Source organism: Silurus meridionalis, chromosome 7 (genome assembly GCF_014805685.1).
Source record: "Silurus meridionalis isolate SWU-2019-XX chromosome 7, ASM1480568v1, whole genome shotgun sequence".
In the NCBI taxonomy this organism is placed as follows: Eukaryota; Metazoa; Chordata; class Actinopteri; order Siluriformes; family Siluridae; genus Silurus; species Silurus meridionalis.
Window position 1 is genome coordinate 14219273 of NC_060890.1, and position 27357 is coordinate 14246629.

The 27357-nt window shown below is 35.3% G+C and overlaps 1 protein-coding gene across 5 annotated transcripts in view; it reads left to right on the plus strand.

Moving 5' to 3' along the window:
* Window positions 1-22183, plus strand: part of cyth1b (cytohesin 1b) — a 45137-nt gene extending 22954 nt beyond the window's left edge. Inside the window, exons 1-13 of one of the 5 annotated variants that reach the window (XM_046853912.1) lie at window positions 3392-3622; window positions 12105-12187; window positions 15863-15927; window positions 16899-16965; window positions 17321-17439; window positions 18412-18492; window positions 18691-18803; window positions 19130-19278; window positions 19445-19556; window positions 21049-21125; window positions 21261-21332; window positions 21419-21573; window positions 21694-22183. In XM_046853912.1, the coding sequence (XP_046709868.1) occupies window positions 3595-3622; window positions 12105-12187; window positions 15863-15927; window positions 16899-16965; window positions 17321-17439; window positions 18412-18492; window positions 18691-18803; window positions 19130-19278; window positions 19445-19556; window positions 21049-21125; window positions 21261-21332; window positions 21419-21573; window positions 21694-21772 (1200 nt within the window). In that variant the 5' untranslated portion in view covers window positions 3392-3594 and the 3' untranslated portion in view covers window positions 21773-22183. Of the gene's footprint in view, window positions 1-3391; window positions 3623-6705; window positions 6931-12104; window positions 12188-15862; window positions 15928-16898; window positions 16966-17320; window positions 17440-18411; window positions 18493-18690; window positions 18804-19129; window positions 19279-19444; window positions 19558-20089; window positions 21127-21260; window positions 21333-21418; window positions 21574-21693 lie in introns of those variants that run through there. The other 4 variants (XM_046853914.1, XM_046853913.1, XM_046853911.1 and 1 more) reach the window with 4 other exon arrangements.
* The last annotated feature ends 5174 nt before the right edge of the window (window positions 22184-27357 follow it).

Sequence of the window (27357 nt, forward strand, 5' to 3'; positions counted from 1 at the left end):
TCTCACTGTAGACAGAAAAACGTGTTGTTAACAGGTTTGATGCAGCTGAAGATTTGCTAGGAATATGTGTTCTGTAAATTAAACCAAGCAGACTACAATGTTACTGACATTTTTGTGTTGAGTGGTATTTTGTTAGATGTTGCTGATTGAATTTAGTTGTTTTTATGTCATGACTCAGCACTCTGATCTGAGGGAAAGATTTTGTTTTTTTCCTTAGATACTTGTGTTGCTGAAACTGCAGGTGAAAGGAGAGAGGATATTAATGTTTCTATTCTGAGTTAATGGGCTGTAGTTGAGTTCTGTGTACTTTGCTGTGTTTCAGAGGAAGAGGTTAGCAGAGGTTTAGGCACATGCTGACTCCTGTTTTTTCCTTTTCTAAAGGCTCACAGCAGGCTGTGATCAAGTGTTCTCTGCTGTGCGAGTATTACGTTTGAGGTAGTGTAATGGTGTAAATTAAAAATAACAAAGCAGAAAGCACAATTCAGTAAGGTATGCATATGAATAGGAAAGTTGCTTATAGCATGCATTTAGATTACTGACCCACAAAAGCCAGTTTTATAATTAGAATTGTTTAGAAAAGGATTTAATTGATCAGTCATGACCTTTTATTTCTCTAATGTAATAATAACAGCTTAAGTAATTGGGTGAACTAGAATTATTTTTTTCAAGTCTTTAAATTATGACTCAATTATACTTGACAATTTGCCTCTTTATTACTGTCACTCTAACTTGATATTTTGCTGGTGCTTTAAATGATGTAATACTTGACTCTAGTTTAATGAAATACAATATTCTGAGCTCAAACATACAGACGCATATATAAATGAACCAAAACACTAGTCCAACAACAGAAACAATTAAACAAAAGTTATATATTTTTGACTTGTATGTAGACCCATTTTTTGTTACTCCCTATCTGTAGCCTTAATGTGCCATGGTGAAGTAGGAATTTTGTGATATGCTATCAGAAAAGGCTTGTTTCTTAAAATGTTAAAATCTTTTTGTTATGTAAGGAATACAAGAATAAACTATATTCTCATATCTAATTTGGTTTCAATTGTGCTTGATGTTATTTTTACCTGCTTATGTTTTTTTTATGTTTTTTTTTTTTTTTTTTGTAATAAGTGAGGTGTGCCACATATATGTATATCAGGTAATCAGGGAACAGCTATGATCAATAAGGAATTTCTGAGAATAGGACCAAAAACTTTTTTGAATGAAATATTTTAGCTGAATTTCAAATTTTTAAAATTATTCATGTGCCATTTTTATGCTTGCTTGCTTGCTTGGTTTTGCTTGCTTTTTTATGTCTGCACATATACAAACACTTGTATGCATTTTAATTCTGTCCAATTTGTTAATATTTCTGTCTAATTTATTAATATTTATAAACGCATCATTTTAAAAGAAAAACACAACTGATAGAAAAGTTGAATACAAATGTGAAAGTAATGCTCATAATTCTTGATGAAATATTATGAATGTACTAAATTAACTAGTAAACACGTATAATAAATAGTGGAGACTATTTATAGCTTATCATTTTTGTTTCCAGCTGGCACCATGGCAACAAATCTGCTTGATATATTAAGGCCAATTTTTATGTTTAACACTAAGCATAACTTTACAGATTGGCTATGATTTTTGATGTAAAGGACAAATCTGGAGCAGGACATGGACGTTTTGGATGTCCAAAATATTTAAAACCATTTAAACAGCTCTCTCTGTGTGTGTGTGTGTGTGTGTGTGTGTGTGTGTGTGTGTGTGTGTGTTGCTCACAGTTACACAAACTTTTTTTCCCACTTTAATTAAATTCTAGTTTGAGGAAAAAACAAAGAAGCATTTATTGCCATGGAAACAGTTTCAGACCACAGCTGAGAAAGCAAACTGATTCTCCTATATGCCTTTGGCTGCATGTAGTGTGTATGACATTTAGAAATCTTGAACTTTTTTTGTTCCATTGGTGATTTTTGAGGCTTATTAGGTGGAAAATATCAGCGCTGCAACCCCATAATGCAGGTTTGCTATGACAGGATGCAATTAGTACATTTATTTTATTGATAGAGCTACTGTTAGAAACTGGAGGATGTGAGGCCCAAAATGTTTGAGTAATTCCTCATAAGTGTTTTGCGTTTCTAAACTAAATCACAAATATTTAAAGTAATATTATTATTGGGACCTGAAATTAATACCTTAGAGAACATTTCTTATCATTTGTATGAGAATCATTTGTATGCCAAACACTCTCGAGTTTCATAATCCCAGGTGCACAAATCGAGAAATGTAAAAAGTTATATAGTCTGACATCTACCGACATTTTCGGGTAGTGCATATTCCTGTCTACAATGAGCTTCCTGTCTAGTTTTACTGATGCTGTGGGGTTTCTATGAGTCTCCCTGCTTCATGCCTAAAGGATATGGCAATGATTACAGTCTCTCAGTGTCAGGCTTGACCTTATATTGACGCTAGAGGGAGAATTATTCAAGAAGCAATTTTGCGAAAGAATTAATTCTATTTGTGATATTTATATTCAGATTTCTGTCATGATAGACTTTAAAAAAATTTATATATTTTAAAACAGAAGAGAAAGCAGACCTCACTGTATATCGGTAGCTGAAGAGTATACATTTTAGTTTAAAGTAGTGCTTTAATCTATTTTTACTCTCTTAAGAAATGTGCTTATGTAAAATGTCTTTACTAATAAATTCCACTAGTTGAGAATGAGTGGGTGAGTGTGTTTGTGTATGGTTTATAGACTGGTATTTCATCTCAGATTAATACTTGCAAGTGTGTTGTCCGGATTGACTCTGGATACACCATGGCCCTAAACAGGATAAACCAGGATAAAGATGATGAAAGATAGTTCTATATAATCATTGTCATAATCATAGTAGTAGTAGTAGTAGCAATAATAATTATAATAATAATAATAATAATAATAATAATAATAATAATAGCAGCAACACATGATTTACTACTACCACTGTAATAAATAAATAGATAGATAGATAGATAGATAGATAGATAGATAGATAGATAGATAGATAGATAGATAGATAGATAGTCGTTCTTTTGAGAATTGATATGTATTAATGTGCTGATTGTGTTATCTTTATAGTTCTTACATAAAAGTCTTTAGGTACCTAAATATTCACAAGTGAGAATGCCTTTTCTAAGGAAACGCCAACATACTTTACTGTAGCCTGTGGCCGGAGGTTCAGATGGACGTGACATGAGACAGAGTGTGAAGTGTACAGTACGTGAGGTGCGAGTGGGGGAGGAGTTTTGTTGTATTGTATGCGTGGGGAGGGACTTCTTTAACTCAAGTTAGTGATTGGCTATTGGAAATGAAAGCCTGTTAAGCCACGCCCCTCCTTCGAGGCATGGCAATTTAGCACCCTTACGTGGGTTGAACTGGTGGATATTGTAAGGTAGTATTTTGAAGTGGCTTTTCTTTTAGTTAAAAGCGATTGTATTATTTCCGTTTGAAGTGAGTCAAGAGATCAGAAGTGAAGATTCAATCCGCTTTAGTTTTCTGAGTGGTCCTGCCGGTGTTTACACGGTAAAAGGTACAAGTTTGAAAGAGTGTCAACAATGGTGCTGAAATCAGAAGCTGGAGACGGTGAGTGATCTACTCAGTCTCCTGATTTCTTTTTCTGCAGCAGGGCTTGCTCTTAAGCTTTTTGAGGACCCGTGTTACCAGTTCATCACTTTGCCTACATCGTTTTGTAGTTGCCTTTTTTTTATTATCTCGGCTCGGTTTTGTGCGCATGACCCTAAAAATACAACAGGTCCATGGTTTCTAATGCGAATGTGCAGGAGCGGGTTGGACAGTGGACGGGGAGAATGAAGCTCTCTGGCGGTGCCACTGCTGCAAATTTCTTTCGTTTCTTGTACGTTGTAACCTTTATTAACTTAAAGTCCACACTGATTGAGTCTCTGGAGCCTCACAGAGAAAATGCTAGATAGGTTTATTGACCTAAATGACCTTAGGCTGACCTCTGGTACAGAATGCATGGCAGTGATAAACACAACAGGTTAAACTGCACAGATTCAGCTTTCCAATCACAGTGTTTGATATTTAATCCATAGCAGTTGTCTTTTAGTTTTGCTTGCCAGGTTTTCTGTTTTGACATTGTTTTATAACATTTTTGAAAATGTTGAATTAAAACCCACAGTTCTACATATGCTTAAAAAACATGTCCCAGTGCAATAATAACTCATAAAGGCTGTATGAATAAAGATCCATTTCAACTTTAGTAAGCGGTACATTATAATATCTAGTTCAGTGGTTGATGCGATCACATTTAATGCACACACTTGTGCATTTGCTATTTTTAGTCTGCACTCGGCTCTTTCTTTCTCTAACCCATAGGCATTCGGCTAAAATGGTTGCCATGGTGTGTCAGAGAAGGAGAGAAAGCATTTCCCCATTTTCCTTCACCCTCCCTAGTATGATGGCTCAATGATTCAAGCATGTCCAGCAAATTTAGTGCAATGTGTGAATGTGCAAATTACATAATACATCAAAAACTGTTATTATACATTCAAGTTTTTGGTTACATTGTTTTTAATCGTTGTTGCTGTTCTTCAGGCAGACTTGAAAAGAAATGAAAATGTGGTTTAGTTCATTGGTTAGCTGATTCACTTTTGGTTGCCATCACATGCAGTGTAAACAAATCCATCTGTTTTTAGAATGTTTCCCATCTATTCCTCTTCCACCACTCCTCTTTCAGTATTCTGTGCTAAAAAAGTGTTAAGACAAAATCTGCTCAGTGTAATAGCATATATTTATATACTTGTCTGCCAGCAGATAAACTAATGACTAAGTTAATGTACATTAACATTCATGTAGAAAATGGTGTCTCAAAGTGCTACAGACACTGTTTTCTAGTATGTCTGAAATGTTTGCATACTGTATATTCAAATGTATATAAGGGATGGCTCGATACCATTATTCTGGCTTTGGTACGATACCATTATTTTGGCTTTGGTTTAATTGCAGTACCTTGGAATCGATACTAAATCGATACCATATGTGACAAATAACCAGCCTCAAAAGATAAGTGAATTGAAAACAAGTTTATAACAATAAAAAAATTATTAAAAAAATATATTCATATTTTGTTACATTTTGTAATAGTTAAATTTTGATGTTGGAAAAAGAAAACTGAAGTAATACAATGAAAATATATTCCAATCTTCTTATCTTTTCACTACAAACAAAATGTCACAAAATATTTTTAAAAATCCTACCAGGAAAATAGGTTACATTTTGACTTTGAAGAAAAAAAAGCAAGCAAAATGTCACACAATTAATGCATGTGTATATCTTTTCAGTCTTTTACCAGTTTCGCTGTAATTTGGGAAGCACTGCCTCCTACAGGTGGAATTCGGAGTTATGAAATATCGAGTTCAGCAAAATAATGATATCGTACCGGTATTTGTCCAGTCTTGATATACCGCGCATCACTTATGTATATAAGCTTAGTAGCTCGAAGGCTATGTTTTCATAGTGTTTTATGAAATACAGTGTAACAGACTAATCTCATAGTAAAGACATTGACAAATATTTGACATTTCAACAATTAATGAGCTAATTTTCAGTTCCATGTTGAATGTATCATTACCCAGTGTCTTACTCCAGATAGCATTAGTCACTTGGTTTCTCACTTGTTTCACCTACATTCTGGTTTTATTAAGGTTGGGTTTATGCATAATTAGGATGAGTAGGCATTTTGTTGCTCACTTGTACCCTTTAGAGGAGAATAAATCCTGAAGAAAAGAAAAGCATGTTCACACTTTAATAGAGGATATGGTACATTGTACATAGTACATTTAATTGTTGAACTTACAGTAATTAGTTTTATATCTCTTTGCTTTGATTTCAATTTGTGCTTATGTTGAATAAAATTGATCCTGCTAATCTAACAAACTCTGAAGCATGGGCCAGAGTGTCACTGGACACATTGGGTAATTTCATTATGCAAGATCCTTTATCTTTTCCACAGTCAATATGATATTGCTCAAACACAACAAACTATTTAGCTGTACACTAGATCCCATCTTACTGAAACATGATGGGGAATCAATATTTATTTAACAATTCCAAACATTAAAGCTTTTTCCCTTAGATTGGTATTTATTAGCTAATATCTAAAATCATTAAATTGCAAGTAAACAAACTTGATCAAAGGTCAAATAACAATCAATAATTCAAATTGTAACCTACAAATAGGAGCACAGGTCAGCTAAGTAAAATACATTTAGTTTTACTCTAGGTGTAGGTTTCTGTTGGCAGAAAGATTAAGTTGGATGAGAGGACATAATACATCATCCTGAATGAAAAAGCTTCTATAAAGGACAGACTTGTTTAGACTCTCTGTTTAACAGGAGAGATAAAGACTAATCTACAGTGGACCCACCCTATCTATGCAGCTCATGTATTTTTGTTTTCTTCTTGTTTTCTCTTGTCTGCCTCACCCTGTGCAGCTTCTCTAATTTCAGCTCTCCATGCCTGAAACATTTCACGATTAGTACATAGTATTACCATTAGGTGGAGCTAAGCGTGCTTCTGTCTGTGTGTTTCCTCTGGAGGAGAGGAGGGAGGAGACTAGAGGAGCAGTTATACTGATAAGTGATTTTGCAGATATATTACAGAGAGTAAAGAGACTGTAGTAAAGCTTTTTTGCCTGCAGTGCCAACCACCTACTCCCCTCTTCTCCAGGACCTCCTTCCTATTATTCTCCTCCCTCTGGATTTAGGGCAGCAATCTGTTCTTCTAGCATCAGCTTCTGAATGATTGAATGGTTCACTAGGGATTACTAAAAGACGCTGGGAGGTCCTGGTTGTGTTAGTGGGATGCTAATCCTGAACCTCAGATCTGAGCAGAAAGGCTGATTGGATCAAAGCTTACCATAAAGAAGTAAAGTAAGTGTTCACTGCAGTCTTCACTCTGAGCAGAAGGACCTAATTAGTGGGGACAATATTTAGTGAATCTCTGACGATGTTTTAAGGTGCATATACCTCATAAGCAAATATTTACACATTTGGGGGTCAAGCCCAAACAAATGTTATGCTTTGATAAGTCTTTAGTATATGTATTGTAATTGCGGTTTGGTGGTCCATTTCTAATTTGTGTTGGGGTTTTTTCTTCTCTGTCCTCTGTTAGACAACAGCAGGTTGTTTGCATGTTTGGTTTTCACAAAAATCAGTGAAGTATTTGGAGTAGTGTAAATCCTGACCACATGCTCATTCAAATGCAGCCCACATTCTGGCTAGTTAATTGTAATTAATAATCATATTATTACTTTTAGTTATAACATGATTTTATAAGACTAAAGCATCATCAACAAAGGTTTTCAAAAGATATTTAACTTCCCAGGGCCACTGTTTGATTTATAGACTGTATACTGTATTGATGTATGAAAAGACCATATATACAGTATTTTTGTAAAGTTGTTTTGTTTGTAAAGAATAGGCTGAACATGAGTCATTATGTGAAAGGCAAATGCTGCTTTTGTTTGTGGAAATGAAGACATTCCTATCATGCTACACTCTTTAACAGGTTTTTCTTTTCATGTACCATTCCAGCACTTTGAATCTTTTAACAAATTGCATTTTTTTGTTGGAATACAGTCTGCTGTATTTGTTTTAATGTTTCAGTGGCTAAACTATAATCACACTCTTTATTGACTCTTTGGGTATAAAGGAACATTTTATGCTTCATAAATAATATTATCCAGTCTCCTTTTGAATGTATTGAAACTGCAAGCCCCAGACTGCATTCAACACACTGCTTCATGACCACAGTTTTCTCCTATTAAAAATACACAAAAATGTCTTTCACAGTTCCTCACACATCACTTGTGCTCACAGATTCCATTGATTCTCTGGTGCAGCACAGCATCTGTGTGGGAATGGGGCCTAGAGTGATTGGGTTTTGGCATAAAGTTTGTGTTTGAAGTTAATAAATAGATGTTAGGAAATGGAAGAGTCTGAATTCCAAATCAAAACAGTTACTGATACTTAAATATTTAAAGCTGAACACTAGATGATCTGGTCTATTTCACACTCACAAACAGGCTGATATGTGAGATTCTGTTACATTTGGTGTTGTTCTAGACAGGCACATGGTGTTACAGGCAAAGCTTAGTCATTTTATTTTCTGGTAGCTTAGCAGTTGCATAATTAATAGAATTAAGTTAGGTTTAGTGTGGGGTTTTAGCCACTTTTTTCAGTGTAATATCAGATTTAGACTATCTACTGAGCATGTGCATCCTGACTAAAGTTGATCTAGCTTTTACTGTCCAATTCTACATTTATTATTTCTTATTCTAATTTGCATGACAATGCAAAGCTACTTTGATAGAAGTTCAAATGATCATATGATGACAAGGTCTGATTAACATTACAGTGATAAAGCTTATCTAACAGCTGATGCTGAGACTTCAAAAACAGCAAAAGATTCAGTAGATGATGTTCTGGTTCTGATTGTTGATTGTTGACCCCTTTTGGTAAAATGTACAAAAACGCTTCTGGGGGAAAAAAATTAGAGACAACTAATCAACATTTTCTCTTAAACAGCATAATAAATTGTAAAGTTTTTGCAGCATGTACGGTAATATAATTTTTACAAAGCTAATTTATTTGACATAATTTTAAAGTGATTCAAGTTAAAGCAGCCTAAACTTCGAATCAGTGAGGACATCAGTTGACTGTGCCATAGCAAGCATTTATTATTGCACTTTAAGACATTTTTCCTTAATGTGCCACGTGGCCATTGTGTGGTTAAGACCAGAATCAGATTAGTGTAGTGAGATGTTGGAGGTGGGGTTGGATGGTATGCGAGTCCTTCTGTTTATTTTTTTCACTGGCCTGCAAGACAATTTTAGCTTGTATGTTACCATGGTGCTTAGCACAAAGCTGTGTACATATTTGCTTGTGTGAATAGGACCATGAAGGTTGACTGAAAAATTTTTTATTCTACATTGTTTTTGATGAATCCAACACACATGGTTGGCATGAATGACAGAAATTTGGTGACTGCATTTCTTTCTGTCCTGAGGGTGCAAAAAGAATCAATTAGTCTTATTTCCCAGCCCACCAGAGCAATCATGTGTTATTTTGCATTGCAACCCATTTTGCATGCCCTGGTATAGTTTGAACCAGCATAAAAATGTTAAATTCATAAAAATGTATGTCCAATGATTGTGGTGTTGCAAATGCTATGCTAACAATGGTTTTCAAGTAGGAAGTGGGATTTCTGTGGCAATCATAGAACAGAGGAATGATGCACAGAGTGTAACATCCCAGTCTGGTTACACTAAATATGTGGTTACACAGCAATTTTGGAATTGGTAAAATATGGACATGCTGGTCAACCAATTAGATTAGTGGACCAGAGCTGAATCTCAACAAGATAAGACAAATGTTTCATTGTGACTGTATATTAGTCACTATTGTAAGACTTTTTTGCTATTTATTTTCCTCAGGCTGTATTCAAAAATACTTACAGTAAGCCCAGTACTGGATATTACTAGATTTCTTTTACATGTTTTGCTTACTATAACTATATAAAACCCTATTTCAGGCTATTTATGTATAAAAGTTTACAAACAAATATGCAAGAGCCACATATGGAGTTTCACTATCTTTTATTTTGACATTTTAAAGCGTATAGTGGCTGTTCATTGAGGAGTGCATGAGGGATTTCTCCTTTAAACAAATCCACTCATGCTGGGTTGTTTCTTTCTGTTAAAAACAAAAAAAAAACCCCACAGCATAAATTAACATTTGTAATTTTTTTTTAATGATAATTGCTCATGGCAAGTTGACAACAATGCATAAACAAATCAATATAAAATATATAACACAACATTGTTTTGACAATTTAAAAAATAAATACACAGACAGTTTGCTCAGTTCATTTTGAACATAGTAAAGCCACAGTAAATCAAGTTTGAAAACAGAAGTTCATTGTTGTAGTAGACAAATGCTATAAAAAGAGAATGGAACAGAGAAATGCAGCAAGATAACAGGCCAGATTTAAAAAAAAAGGAAAAAATATGCATTGGTGTACAAATGCATAATCATTCGATGAAAACCACAACAGTTACTTAAAATGTAAACATTTACTCCTGCTGTTATTTTCTGTTTTTACATTCAGTGTTTGCTTGCTCGTAAGCGAGCTGATTGAGCTGATTGCGCAACCTGGTGCTCACAAGTCACGACAGAACAGATCCAGTGCGACTGTCCCGAAGTTACAAACAAACTGTTTACACAATAAAATTTAATCAGACTGTACAATCTTCACATGATTAGAATTATACAGTTTTTACTTACCGTGCTGATGTTTCACCTTCATCCGTGACACCACTGTGTTTTCTTTTTGCGTGCTTGTGCATCACTGTGGTATTTCCATCCCACACAAACTTCGCTTTGATTCAGTTGCAGGAAACTTGGGACACACACTTTTTCCTGCTGCCAGTTGACCCTGTACTCTCCACCATTTCGCAGTCTGCTGTGTTATCTTGCCATCACGCGAACCCGTAACTTGAGCAGCCCAACTAATCAAAAACAGCATACGTTGACAATGAATTTCATTATCGATTTTATCGATTAGTTGTTGAAGCCCTAGATATTACTGTACGTAATTGCATCTTAGGAAAGCACTTCAGGTGGATTGCTACAGCTTTTTTATGCCTTTAAGGATTGTACAGTTGTCTTATCTCATAACTCAGTTTAGAAGGTTGGACCTCTTGATCGCTTTTCTTGATTTCTTTACAGTTCATGAATGCCCCCTGTATTTCAGTTAAAATGCACAGCCCATGAATTTTTAGAAACATTATAGTTTGCGCTGCATCAGAATATCTGTAAACAGAGTTCTGAATATAATCAAAAACCCATTTTTTGACATCACTGTTTGTGGTATTAATTGCCTGAGAATTTTTAAGCTGGGTCCCTGGAAGGTTACCTATATTTTCCCTTTTTTATTTCAAGCTTTCCTTTTAGAAGTGGACAAACTTCCCAAAAGGCCCAAAAATGTGTTTTATTGTATCAAACTTCATTATATTAAAATTAAAGTTACCATGGTTTTTCATTATTAATTATTTAATAATATCTAGAAATAAAAATATTAAAATGAATATGTTCAATAAAAACTTGTAGTACAATAAAAATATAGAAATAATCCTATTTATAGTGCAAAAGAGTTTAATGCCTGTTGTAGCTGTTTGAGCTATAATACAATACAGTCATATGCTTGTAATATCAGTGATCTTTTATGAGACTTTCAGCTATTGTTAAGTTTTTTTCTAATTGGGCAAAGTCAAATTCACTCATATTCCCTACATCTCATTTAAAAATGGTTAGGTCCCCTGGTGGTCTAGTGGTTAAGACGCAGCGCTCCCCCCGCTGCAACCCGGGTTCGATTCCCGGTCAGGGAACCATCCCCAGCGGTCCAAAGCCCGGATAAATTAGGGAGGGTTGCGTTAGGAAGGGCATCCAGCGTAAAAACATGTGCCAAATCAAACGTGCGGAGGATCCGCTGTGGCGACCCCTAACGGGAGAAGCCGAAAGAAAGTTTTCATTTAAAAATGGAAAGGTGATTGGTGAAAGGTGATTGGTTACTGAGTGGAAGGTCGGGGGTTCAAGCCGTGGTAACGACAAGCTGCCACTGCCACAGCACGGCCTTTAACCCTCTGTGCTCCAGGGGCGCTGTATCATGGCTGACCCTGCCCTCTGACCCCAACTTCCGAGCAAACTGGGATAAGCGAAAAAAATAATTTCTCCTTGCTGTAATGTGTATGTGACAAATAAAAGCTAATCTATTCTATTGTACATGTTAAGTTAAAATGAAGATCTGTGTCAGTGTGAGCCAAATCAAAAGTCACCTTGAACCAACTTTGGTCATATTTGCTTTAGCGTACATATGGTCTTTTAAACATTTTTATAGGTTTCACGTGACTGTGTGCACTTGTCCATTTAACATGCATCAAAACCAAACACTCAAAAGTCAAGCCCCGAGTCAGCTGAACTGTTTGTATGGTTACTGCTATGATTTGTAATTAACATGCTCATAATGATCTTTTCTCTTCAACCAGTGCCAGATGACCTGACTCCAGAGGAGAAGCAAGAGCTGGAGAATATACGGCGCCGAAAGCAGGAGCTGCTTGAGGACATCCAGGTGATGATTTTCTTAACTTGTTTTAAAATATCCTTTGCAGCAGGAATCATTATGTAAACTAAGAGAAGCTTTATGCTGTTATGATTTTATGTGCACTGTAGATCTTTTTGATATTGATCTTATTGATATTGTTTTGCAGCTTGTGTTTTGTGTACATTTTTGTGTACATTTTTTCTTATTTATATTGCATGTAAAGAGAATGAAGTTGAAACTAAAACTTGTCACCTGTTCCTGTTAGAAATCATTTTGTTAATGGTGTGTTGCATTTACAGTATCTCACAAAAATGAGTACAAAAAATGATCTTCTCAAGGGACAATACTATAGAAACGAAACGTGGATATATTTTAGATTATTCAATGTGCAGCTTTTTTAGCAGTACAGATTTACTGTCCTCTAAAAATACCTCAACGTACAGCCATTATTGTCAAAATAGCTGGCAACAAATAGTGAGTACACTCTAAGTTCATGGTTTTGTCTGCTTGACAGGACCATACAAATTTGTGTATCTCGTATTAAAGCAGTTGTAATTTGGTGCTTTGAGTGCAATTCTCTTATACTGACCACTGGATGTTCAACATGGCACCTCATGGCAAAAAAACCCTCTAAATTCTAAGAGTTAGAATTGTTGATCACCACAAATATGGCCTGGGATTGGTAATGCCCTGAAACTGCATTATCAGTGATCCAACATAATAATGACCCAAAACACACTAAGAATGTCTCCAAACCTGAACCCTGTTGAGCACCTGTGGGTCATCCTCAATGGGAAGGTAGGGAAGTGCCATGTGTCATCCAGCAGCTTCGTGATGTCATTATCGAGGAGTGGAAGAGGATTCCAGCAACAACCTGGTGAATTCCATGTCCAGGAGGATTAAGGCAGTGCTAGAATGGTGCACACACAGAATATTGACACTTTAGACACAGTTTTGACGTGTTCACTTAGGGTGTATTCACTTTTGTTGCGAGCTATTTTGTTAATATTACAATTAAAATATCTATTATTACAAATCCAATGCAGCAAGTGTGTCCTATATTTGTTGAATTCTTTTGTTTATCCTTAAATGAATCTTGTATATGGGTATCCTGAATATTATTTGCAGTAATTTAACATTTGTTTGGCTGCTCCTTTGTGTTGAATATAATTTTGTCATATACAGGCTGAATAGAAAAGTGACATCCCTGCACATAAATGTTGTTGAACCTGCTTTCTTGAGCAGTTTTAGAACAAATATGAACTTTCACAATGCAGTCATTAAAGGAGAAAAAACATTTTCAGACAGATTTTTGTTGTTGTTGGTTTTATCATTTTTTATGGACACTTGACTGTTTTACTCAATTTATTTTCTTGAATTTACCTCGATTTAAGCATTGTCCTCATATCACTACTTACATTTTCCATGTTCCTGGCACAACTGAGATATATATATATATATATATATATATATATATATATATATATATATATATATGTTATAGTATATGAAGGTGATGCCAGATCTTTAGGCTGAGCCCTTCCAGACTACTGCTAGAACTTTACAAGGCTTATCAAGTCAAGTCAAGTCAAGAGGCTTTTATTGTCATTTCTACTATACACAGTGGTACACAGTACACAGTAAAAATGAGACAACGTTCCTCCAGAACCCTGGTGCTACACCAAACAACATAGAGCTACAACACAACACAAAGCTACATAAAGTGCTTATATACTGATAAGCCTTGTGATCATGGGAACATCAGCTCTGCATGAGGTACATCACATTTACTATAACAGAGACATAAATAAAAATTAGCGTGAAAAAAAAGAGTGTATCATGATGATTCTGCTCATAACATAACCTGAAGTCCTAAATAATGGACAATGCTAGTCATGCACTTTTTGTCCTTACGATTATATAGTAGTTACAACATTTTTTATTCTTTTTTTAATACTCTTTAATATATAAAAAAATATGGATATGTTCATAATTCGATTGGACATAATTGTGTTCCTTCTAGTGAACGTAAAAACTAAGATCAGAGGATGAGCTTCTCGGTCATCTCTATACACTCAGCACTACTTTTCACAGTGTTCTCACACTGAACATCTTTTCAACACACTCAGGTCTTTTGACTTTTACAACTGCACACCGTAATGACTTATTATTCCACAATTCAGTGTGAACAAGAAGAGGAACCATTATCTTTTTTTTTCTTTTGGGTTTCTTCATGTCCTTTCAAGGAGTTTTTCATTGCCACAGTCTCTTCTGACTTGCTCACCAGGGATCCCAATGCACAATAACATTTCTGTTTTGAGAAAACCTATTTACATATGTGGTATGCAAATAAAATAAAATTTGTCTATTACACCATTAATTTGTTAGAAAGACAGAGTGACAGAAGTGCAGTTTACCCAGTTTGTCTCCGTTTTCATCATTTCTCTGGGGTGGTGGGACAATCTGAATGGTGATACAGAAGAAAAAAAATGATAAAAGAGTAAATGGTTGAAACCAGATGGAGAAATGCAAATGGGCAGCTCACTGTTGCCATTCTGATTCTCTCATTGCTTAGCAACTCTGACATAGAACATTGTTAACCTACTCATTTTTGTTCGGTTTCAGCAACACTGGTTTTAATCCTTTAGCAATTACGCCTACTTCTCCCTCCAGAGCAAAATCGGCTCTGGCAGAATTGTTCAGCTCAGTCAGCTGTCCCAGTCAAATTGATCACTGATTCTACTCATAAGAGGCCATGGGGATGATAGGAGACCTTGATTTTTTTTTTAAATCTTGTTAAAGCTTCTTATGTCGTTATTTTGATGGTTGGTTTATAAATATGGTTTGTAATATTTTTAATAATTTAAGTTACTTTTTTCCCATTGCACTTCCTCCAGAATATCATGTATGTTTTTGTCCTTTCAAACTGGTAGCATTTATAATTCAGATGTATTATTTATTTTATGCTACATAATGGCTGCAATGACCTCCTGCATATGGCCCTGAAGTAAGGCCTTCTAGACACAAACCAAGAAGAAGGGGAAAGTAAAAGGGCAAGTGTTTGCGTGTGTGTGTGTGTGTGTGTGTGTGTGTGTGTGTGTGTGTGTGTGTGTGTGTGTGTGTGTGTGTGTTCTGAATAACTGTGTTGCACGAGTAGTATTGATCTATGTCTGAGCTGCTGCAAGATGAATTACTAATGCAGTCCGCTTACAGCGGACACAGGATTACGCTTACATTCTCCCACAAATACAAGCTATACACAAGCACACATTCAGGAAATATTTCACTGCGTTTATATCTGTGGGTTTCCTGAATCCCTGGAATGTATGGATGAGTTGCATATGGAGGGGCGGCAGCATGATTCTGAGCCCTTCTGTATCACCAGTTACTAATTACAGTTGAAAGCATTGCTCAGGATTGTATTTCTCATTTTAACAATTTTTTACATGCACCTCATTTTTTCCTTTACAATCTTTTTTTGGCTTCCTTTGCCTACTTGTTCATACCATTCCTAATCCTTGCTTGGGCCAGACTTTGGCCCATATTGTGAAATGAATAAATATTAAAATGACAATTTGTACACTGTAGAGAAACCTTCTGAGTGTTCTTGGTCAAACTAAACATATGAGGGTTTTTTGAAAGATCCATGTTTAGCTTTGCTCATTAATCACTTTCTTCTTTCTCTCCCTCTTTCCCCTATAGCGGCTCAAGGATGAGATAGCAGAGGTGACAAATGAGATTGAGAACTTGGGTTCCACTGAAGAAAGGTTTGTATTTGTGTTTTTTCTGAAAACTGTTATTTTGATGGACTTTAATTAACAGGCCAAAGAGCAGTAGAGAGCTAGAACACAAACACCTGCAAACACATTTTAACATTAAATTCTATTGAGCTCAATAAACATCCTGTTAGTTACAGAGGAGCAGATAAGCAGCAAAGATGAATGGTAACCTTTCAATGTGTGAACAGTAATTATTAGTCTTACTGTATTTAAAAACCTCCTGCAGTATATATTTTCTCACACAAATGTCACCAGTTGCTGTTAATCTCCACTCTTCTGGGAAGATGTTTCACTAGATTTTGTAGTCTGGTTGGGATATTTGTGTTCATTCACCCACATGGACATTAGTCAAGTCAGGTACTGATGGGCTGCTCCCAGAGTGTTTAATAGGGTTGAGATCAGAGATCTCAGAGATCCTGGAACAGATTTAGGTCTCTAAGTTTAAGTCTAAGAACAGAAAATATAGTGCAACATTCAGAAAATAAAATCGAAAAACATCCCATCCTATACATTCTTTATCCAGACAAAGACTGGCTTATGTGAACGGTGGATAAAAAAGGTATTTTAGGAAATGTGACTTTCAGTTATTTTTTTCTGAATCTCTATTATTGTTCAGGCTTCTATTCAAATGTTTATCCCTTTCTTATTTATGTATTGAATATTTAATTATACTAATAAAGCAGCTAATCCATTAATTAAGAAAACCTCTATTAATGTATAATGTATTACCCAGTGCTCAGTGGGAATACTTCTAATCTGCTAATGCACTGAGATCTTGTGGTTATTAATGATGTCATTAGGATGCTGTGACATGCAAAGTGTGTTAGGAGAAATCATTGTTTAACTGGTTCATGCAGCCATGCCTCTGCACTCTTTTACTGACTTTTATTTGCTGATTTTGTCAATACCTAATGGGTTTTAGGAATGTACAACTTATATTGCTTCCATACTTTTCACAGAAAAAATATGCAAAGAAATAAACAGGTGGCAATTGGCCGAAAGAAATTCAACATGGATCCCAAAAAGGTATAAAACATGTCTGTGTTCTCATGTAATTATATCTATTATTTGCCTTGGACCCTGTAATGGTCATTTTGAATTTAAGGCCTATAATAACTGCGTTTCCATATATATATATATATATATATATATATATATATATATATATATATATATATATCTCATAAAAATACTATTTTCTCATTGCCATTTTTTTTCATGCATAAAAACGCAAATCTTGTATGGAATAGTAGATAGGGGGAAAGTAGATAAACCAAAGTTTTTTGGGAATATTATATCCTGAAATAAGTTTTGCAGTTGGAACTGTGGTAGTGCCCATCTGTAGATTTGTGTGCCTTAAAACAGTGCTGCCTTTTCACAGGGGATACTGTTCCTCATAGAGAATGACCTGCTCAAGAACACCTGTGAGGATATCGCTCAGTTTCTCTATAAGGGTGAGGGCCTCAACAAGACAGCCATTGGAGATTATCTAGGTGAAAGGTGAGAATGACATAATTCCTTAGCTAAATTGATGACAGCAGTGCAGTCCATGTTTTCCAAGTGTTATTTATGAATGCAGCCATAAATGCAGTCAGCATATCACAGTGCATTATTTATGTTCTTTATTCCTTAAGTTATATGCTCCTTTATTACACAGCATCAAAATTAATCATATTACCCTTTCATTCTGGAGTTAACATGCTTATCTTTACAAACATGACATGCAAAAAAACTCAAAAGAGCTACGTTATCATCTGCTCTGTAATCCACAAACTTTATCATTTGGTTTTCATTTAATTGGAAAATTTAATTTCTCTACTCATATTTAGTTACTGGTAGTAAAATATAAAAACAATATGTAGTGGGTGCAGACTGAGAGCAAATACGTTTTCCACTGATTCATGATGATATCACTTGTATTATTCCTGGACTCTGTGCTTAAGGCAGTATTACATCATCCTGTCATGTGTACATCCTCATTAAACGCCCTGTAGCCTTACTATCCTCTGTTGGTCTGAGATGGTGAAGGTCCCAAACCATGCAATGATACAGCTGCTCAGGATGCTCTTGACGGTCCCTATGTAGAACATAATCAGCCTTCTCAGGAAGTAGAGACGCTGCTGTGCTTTCTTGGTGATGGTGATTTCCACGGAGGATTCATCGATGTTCAGTGGAGAATCTCCGCTCTGTGCTCTCCCAAAGTCAACAACTATCTCTTTGGTTTTGTCAACCAAACTGTGGGCAGCACTGAGATAATTACATGAAAAACAAATGATGCTAGTTTATTGCTGATCATTCTTGTTGTATAGAGTAAAATTATTTGAGGGCACACTTTGAAATTACCTAAAACATATTTTAAAAGTTATTTCACAGGCTTCTGGTGAATAGTATTAAAGGTTATCTTTTAGTTAGTAAGCATCTAATATTAGAATAATTCTTGAAATAATATACTTCATCCTCTTGCTTCCCTAGGGATGATTTCAATATTGAGGTACTTCATTCCTTTGTGGAGCTTCATGAATTCACAGATCTCAACCTGGTCCAGGCACTGAGGTAAAATATATCATAATAATAATCATTAACATCATAATCATTATGATGATTATTATATGTTAAAGCTTAAAATATGAGACTGAATTGGGTTGTTAAATGGTTAACTCATGTTAAAAATATGCAGTTATGCAAATGCTATTTTTGTTGATTTAATACCGTAATTAACTTAAGTGCATTTTCCTTCATTGTACCATAAAGACAATTCTTGTGGAGTTTCCGGTTACCTGGTGAAGCCCAGAAAATTGACCGCATGATGGAGGCTTTTGCACAGCGTTACTGTCAGTGCAATCCTGGTGTCTTTCAGTCCACAGGCAAGTCAATGCTTGTTTTATGGCAATTGTAATATTTAATTCTGCAAAAGCTAATTTAACCTTTTCCTGCATAAGTAGAACACTCAACCCATCCCTCTGCACTCTTTTCCCACCTACACACAGTTACTCATACATGAGCCTTTTGCCTACCGTCTATAAGCACCATGCTCTTATTGAGACTAAAGTGCTTCTGTATCTGAAAGTGGCACCGGTTTTGGCCTATTCTGATCCATTACTGTCATTCTGCTGTTAATATATGCATAGTCACCTCCATTAAAAAGGATAGAATGCCACAAGCTTAAAGTTTGCCTTCACTTTTTCTGCAGATACCTGCTATGTTCTTTCATTTGCCATCATCATGTTAAATACAAGCCTGCACAACCCTAACGTAAAGGACAAGCCTTCGGCTGAGCGCTTCATAGCAATGAATAGAGGCATTAATGATGGTGGAGACCTACCAGAGGACTTGCTCAGGGTCAGATTTTATGGTTTATCTGCCTTACATATTCAAACAATGATTAGTTGGATCTCTGTAATAGTCACCAAATAAAATAATGTGTCAGAATTCTTTGCTGGTTGGTGTGTATGCTTTCTCTTTATAGTTTGTTAATTGTCTCTTTAATGCGTGTCAATATCTACAGAACCTGTATGAAAGTATCAAGAATGAGCCCTTTAAGATACCAGAAGACGACGGCAATGATCTCACACATACATTTTTTAATCCAGACCGCGAAGGCTGGTTATTAAAATTAGGTGAGTGCTAAATGTTAGTCTTTTTTTTTTTTTTTTTTTTTTTCGGATAAGATCTATAGAAAATATAATAAAACTGTGGCTTATGCTTATTTTATTGCAGACTAAATAATGTACAAGAACTACTGTTAATGCTTTTAATTTATACTTTTTTCTTTTTTTTTATATTTCTGTTATTTCAAATAAAAAATGTTATTCACTACATTTGCTACCAATTTGCATGTTAGTGTCAGATTAGCCTGTGTCAAACCTAGCCCACCTGACATTGATACCATGTAATATGATTAGAGTATGAAGTATGAAATAAGGAATATGAACATACACGACCTTGAGCTCGACTAGTTTTTTCTTCTTCTTTTGGTTGCCATCTGGTGGCATATAGAAGTGTAATATTAATGACAGTGATTTAGTCAAATTCTTGATGCTATCGAATGCTTCATCACCCAAATATAACGTTTGATTTATTATAATTTTCATATTTATTATTATTTATTCTTTTTTCCATTTTCTTTTGTTCTCCTGTTCTCTTTCTCCAGGAGGTATGTACACTGTTTTTCCCATCAGCCAATATGCTGTGCTTCTTGGTGCTTTATGTGGTGTGCTTTGCTCTCATTATCTACTTCCATTTGGCCCAATACTTTTATTTAAAAAAAAATCAATGTTTTATGTTTCTTAATAGTTCTATAACACTATGTTTCTGCTGGAATGTGGCATTTGTTGCACATTGCTGAATTACTCACAATGTGTGAAACCCCACAATAATGCTACCGCTGTGATCTTGTCTAGACATTAGCGCTTATCTCTGGATACTGCAGGTTCTTTATCCTCTTTGCTTATTAGCACAATTTCTGCAACATCTTAAAAGCTGAAACATCAGAGGTTTTAACAAACACACAGGTCTGTCTTTTATTCTTCCAAACTAATGGCTCTGCTGAGTCCAGAAATACTTGTTATACTTTTTTTTTTCCTCCCTCGTAAAGTATGTGCTCTTTATGATTGACATTGGGATGTATGACCTTTAGGGCCATCGTGTAACAGGAAAACTCAATGCTTGCATTTTCCTCGTTTTACTACTTTGCCATAAATCCTTAATTCTAAATTCAAATTTTAAGCATGCCTTTCAAAGTAAGTACAAAATGAATGCCTCATTATTATTGTAAGATGCAAGACTAGGTTTTACCTCGTGTTGTGGACCACATGCTAATGAAAGCTTGTGTTGTTTATTATAATTAAAGTGAGTCATCCCTCCATATCTCTTTGGTCATTTACTTTTGATTCTATAGTGTGTTGTTCTTTTGACTGATAATGAGTAAACCAATTATAAGCCCATTAACTAATGTACAATAACCATGCACATATCTGTCCGCTGCAGTGCTCCAAACCTCATCCTGCTTCATTTCTCTGTTGCCGTCATCTCGTCCGCTCTCTTAAACGTTAACTCAGATCTCACTATCAGCAGTGGGCCGTATCATTCTTATTCTTTTTTCTTTCATAGGGGGACGAGTAAAAACATGGAAACGAAGATGGTTTATCTTGACAGATAACTGCCTTTACTACTTTGAATACACTACTGTAAGCACCATAATTTGGATTGTTATTTTTATTTCAAATTTTAATTCAACTTTTTTAGTGATAATTAAACCAATTACATGTCAATGCACTAATGTAATAGTTTTATTAAGGATTTATTGTTAACCTTTACTTTAGGATAAAGAGCCAAGAGGGATTATTCCACTGGAGAATTTAAGCATTCGAGATGTGGAGGATTCAAAGAAACCAGTATGTGCTCTTGTATGCATTAAACTTGTTTAGAACTTTGAACATGTTTTACCGTTTCCTTAATGGTTTGAATAACTGTCTCACAGAACTGCTTTGAGCTCTTCATCCCAGACAATAAGGATCAAGTGATCAAAGCCTGTAAGACTGAGGCAGATGGTCGGGTTGTGGAGGGAAACCATACATTCTACAGAATTTCAGCTCCAACCGTTGAAGAAAAAGAGGAATGGATCAGCAGTATCAAGTGAGTGGACTTCCTGAACACACCAGGGGGCAATAATTTTGAATTTATATACAGTGTTCCCCGAGAAATGCTTTTAAAAGAGGCAAATAAATTTAACAGGATTATCTTTTCTTCTGCCAGAGCTGCCATCAGCAGGGACCCTTTCTATGAAATGCTCGCAGCCAGGAAGAAGAAGGTGTCATCTATAAAGAGGCAGTAGGTCTTTTTGACTCTCTGAAACTTTTGTGGTCCACATGCCACATAGGAACTGGCCTGTGATTTGGCAAGTGGACAAACCTAGAAGCCATAACTGTGGACTGGATTAGTCCTACTCAGGAATGCCCTGGTGTTTTAAAAGGGAAAATGGTTAACTGCACTGAGAGTTTGTGTGAGCCTTAAGTGACACTTCTTTAAAATGGACTTTATGCTTCTTGAGAAAACAAAAGAACATTCAATCCTAATTAGTTGTATTGAAGGATTATAGCATTGTACAACAGAGGCTCTCAAACAGCAAATGTTACAAATAATGGGTGTAAATTCACTCTATGTATAGCCTGCATCACTCTATGTATATCTTAAATCAGCAGGTCTGACTGTACAAGGCAACTGAATTAAAAGCTGCTGAAAAATACTTGTCAGTTTTTATGTTTCTTTATTTCATTCATGTACAGACAGTAGGATATGTCATTTCTCTGCACATCCTCCTGACTATTTCATACATTGTGTTTATGTTCAAATTCCATAATGACATTTTGCTTGCTTGTAATAAGTTGCTTTGTATTGTCTCAAGTGGAATTTTAAAGCTTCTTTCAAATTAAGACATTTAAATGTCTCATATAAAAAGATATTTTTATATGCCTTTATTACTGATTGATTGGATTGTTTTTGTTTTTATTTGTCAGGATTATTGAAATGGGACTGTATTGTCCTACTCTAACAGTGGCCTTACATTCTGTATTTAACAGTATAGACAAGACACATTTTTTTTGTTTTACTTTTTATCAACTTTGCCTCGCTTCTTTAGTTTGCCCAGATCCAGTGATAAACTTAAAGAAGGATTTGTCTCCTCAGCGCTCTGGGCTTGTGCAGTATTTTCCTACATAAGCACGGTCGTATGTTATTCCCTACTGATCTGGGATAACACTGTAGCATTTACAAATATTTGTAATTATTTAGTTATTATTATTATTATTGTTGTTGTTAATATTAGTTAGTATTATTACAGAAATAACAACAATAATAAAAATAATTATTATTTAAATTATGATTGGTTGCTTTGTTGAAATGATTGGAAATGTTAGTACCTAATATGTTAAATGTTGTAAAAAAAATCTTATTTTTGTCTGAATGTTTGTATAAAAAAATGTGCTTTCGAAAAGACCTTTATCACTTTGATTTTGATTATTGCCATGTAATCTTACAGACCTACAATAAAACTCCTACTGCAGACACAAAAGTAAAAAAAAAAAACTTGAAGCTGCTGTTGGTCGTCTCTTGTGTTGCAGTTCATCAGTAAATGATATTTTTAGAACATGCTTGAAACTTGTTTAAATTCTTTTAAGAAGGGATTTTCACACTACAGTAGCAAAAGCGTTTGGAGGAAGCAGGTTCACGTTTTTATTACCTACAATATCTGCAATAAGCATTTTTGTAGTCATCTCACACACTCCAATAATCCTCATTTCCTTCTTCTAATATTCAGTTCATTTCAGTTATATTTGTATAGCGCCTTTAATAATGGAGATTTTGCCAAAGCAGCTTTACAGAGACAGAGTATTTATAAAATAGACATTTATAAGCTTAGTGCCTCAAAGTCTATCAGTTAGAAGTAATGAGTGAGCCTGTGGAGGCAATGGCAAAAAAAAAAAATTGACAACACAGCCAGCAACTCTGATCTAAGACTGAATGCACAGCCATTAGCACTGTTATTTTTCACCACTGAATTATAATCAGCACTTTTGACATAAGATCCCTGTCTTCAGTCTGTGTTGCTTTTTGGCTCTCCCTTTTAGTTATGCTGCTATTCTAGTCTTGCCAGAGTCTCTACTTGAACCCTAATCACACTGTACATTGTCTTTAATAAATAGTATACATAATGATGCTTATTTCTCTCTGCCTGTCATGCCTGCCTGTCTTGAATGAATTTATTGAGCAACTCAAGAACATGAGGATGAATTTGTACTGTAATTAATATTAACAGTTTGCTACAATGGCTTAGGAATGCAGTTTGAGAATCAGTAATGCAATTTACTGATCATTAAACCTCAACAATGGCCATTCATTATAGTTTAATCATTCGGTGCTACACAGAGGAAGATGGGTTCCTTTTTAGGTCTCAAGGTTTTTTCCTTTCACCATCTCAGGGAGATTTTCCTCACCACAGTCGCCACTAGCACACTCATTAGGGATAAACTTATAGGCAATAAACTTAAACATTCATGTTTTATAACCTCTATCTTTGTAAAGCTGCTTTGGGACAATTTTCATTGTTAAAAGTGCTATAAAATAAAACTTACTTAAAAGTGTATTAGGCACAGAGGAACAGGAACAGTAGAAGTGATATCACCAGCCAGTGAAAAACGTATTTGCTCTCTCAGTCTGCACTCACTAAATATATATATAATTTATTTTCCTACCAGTAACTTTAATTTAGCAGAGAAATGATGAGTGATATCCTCACAGGTGTTCTTGAGCAGGTCATTCTCTATGAGGTACAGGATCCATTGTTTTACACCACACAAATTTACCGATTTGCACCACCACAGCTCCCACTGCAAAACTTAACAGAACTTATTTCTTGATTTTATTTCTGGACATTTTGGTTTTTGGATCTACTTTCCTCCCTCATCTTCTATTTTGTACATGAATGTAGTATGGAAAAATATCTGAAAATTGCAATGGGAAATAGTGGATAAGTGTTCATAAATACAGATGCAATAGCCAATGCTAAATAATTATATGGAAAGGCAGTTATTATATATTACCTCAAATTTAAACTGACCATTACAGGGTCCAAGGCAAATAATAAATATAATTACATGAGAACACAGACATGTTGAATTTCTTTCGGCCAATTGCCACCAGTTTATTTCTTTGCATATTTTTTCTGTGAAAAGTATTGAAGCAATATAAGTTGTACATTCCTAAAACCCATTAGGTATTGACAAAATCAGCAAATAAAAGTCAGTAAAAGAGTGCAGAGGCATGGCTGCATGAACCAGTTAAACAATGATTTCTCCTAACACACTTTGCATGTCACAGCATCCTAATGACATCATTAATAACCACAAGATCTCAGTGCATTAGCAGATTAGAAGTATTCCCACTGAGCACTGGGTAATACATTATACATTAATAGAGGTTTTCTTACTCAGTAGATTAGCTGCTATATTGATAAAATAATTAATACAGAAAAGAGAATTGGATAAAAATTAAAAGAAGCCTGAAAAATAACAGGGATCCAGGGAAATTAATTGATGAACACATTTCAATGGACAAAAGTATTGAGACACCTGACATTTCCAGCTACATGTGGTTCTTCCTACACACTTTTACCACAAAGCTGGAGGCACACAATACTATGTGATCTCTATGGATATTGTTGCACTACATTTTCCCTTCACTTAGACTTAGAGACCTAAATCTGTTCCAGGATAAGTAGAAGGTCTTGAGATCTCTGACCTCAACCCTATTAAACACTCTGGGAGCAGCCCATCAGTACCTGACTTGACTAATGTCCATGTGGGTGAATGAACACAAATATCCCAACCAGACTACAAAATCTAGTGGAACATCTTCCCAGAAGAGTGGAGGTTAACAGCAAATGGTGACATTTGTGTGAGGAAAATATATACTGCAGGAGGTTTTTAAATACAATAAGACTAATAATTACTGTTCACACATTGAAAGGTTACCATTCATCTTTGCTGCTTATCTGCTCCTCTGTAACTAACAGGATGTTTATTGATCTCACTAGAATTTAATGGTAAAATGTGTTTGCAGGTGTTTGTGTTCTAGCTCTCTACTGCTCTTTGGCCTGTTAATTAAACCAAAGTCTGGCCCAAGCAAGGAATAGGAATGGTATGAACAAGTAGGCCAAGGAAGCCAAAAAAATGACTGGAAAGGAAGAAATGAGGTGCATGTAAAAGAATGTTAAAATGAGAAATACAATCCTGAGCAATGCTTTCAACCGTAATTAGTAACTGGTGATACAGAAGGGCTCTGAATCATGCTGCCGCCCCTCCATATGCAACTCATCCATACATTCCAGGGATTCAGGACACCCACAGATATAAACGCAGGGAAATATTTCCTGAATCTGTGCTTCTGAATAGCTTGTAGTTGGGGGAGGATGTAAGTGTGTGTTTGCAATATATAAGCGGACTGCATTAGTAATTCATTTTCCAGCAGCTCAGAATTAGATCAATACTACTCATGCAACACAGTTATTCTGAACATAATAATATATTATTTTTTACTTTTCATTGGGGGTCCCGGATCCCCCCAGCCACCCCTCAATTTGAGCACATTTTTTTTTTTAATAAAAAGAACCTTTAAAAGAGAGAGGGGGGAGATATAGAGTGGGGGGGGACTGAGAGAGAGAGAGAGAGAGAGAGAGAGAGAGAGAGAGAGAGAGCTGTATCAGCAGGGCATTGCAGAAGAAGGGCAAAATGAATGCGGTCGATTTTGTAAACACTCAACGGGCCATAGTTTCCTCACCGCTGCACTACATTGTCTACAATTTTTGAATATTATGGTGAAGAAATACACTTGTACTGTCAGGTTAGGGGTCTGTCAGCATTGCATTCATTTTTTTTCTTCAGTTTTGAAAATTAAAACCAATTGATTAAATAATTTTAATATTTTAATTTAATTATTGTAACTTTTATTTTTTATCTTAACATGTAAAATAATTAAAAACGCTTCATTTAGAGTTATATACCATCTTATTTTTTGACTGAGTTTTTTTGGGTTTATTGTGCTCATGAAGAACCCGGATGTAAAATAACATCAACCATCAGCACATAATCCATCAGTGGCTTCACCTTGAGAGGTTCCTATGGATCCCTGTGCTGTTCAAAATCAACAAGAGAATGAGAGAAAATAGGAGTCTGACTCATAACCTCTTTATACAGTTTCATACCATGCAGTCTTTACTTATTGAAGAACGGCCCTGCCCACCACATGCTCTACTAGATTGTGTGCCATCTCTCACTATGTTGCTCTTTTTTTTTTATTCATATTTATTTATACAAGTGTACAAGTGGAGATTTCTTTCTAAAAAATAAAACAGAGGAAAAACTCACTTGTACTTCCAGATTAGGATGTTAGATTGGAACTATTGCACACTAAGGCTTTGATCATATTTGTCAGATTTTGATTACTACAAATAGAGAAAATTAATCCATGTAATTATCTTTTTCTGCTTTGATTATTAATAAAAAAATGAAAGAAGGCATGTCACATTTTGCTTTTTGATTTGCTAATCAAGAAACAAGTGCATGTGACCTACCTGGACCTAAAAGCAACCCTTACCTGATCGAACGTGATGCTTCTGTGAAGTGAAAAGAATGCATGTAGAGATAGAAAGTGCTTTGGGAAAAAAAAAAGATCTGTACTTTTATTTGCTCAATACTGTATCTAAAAAACTGCAATCAACTCCAAGCAAATGCATATTTCTTTATGGTTTGGGGAGTGTGTATGAGGAAAGTTCAAGACCAACAGAACAAAGTAAATACACAAGATTCTCACCAAACCATTGCTTCATGCAGTGACATACCAGACACACACAAGGTTTAGGTTTGT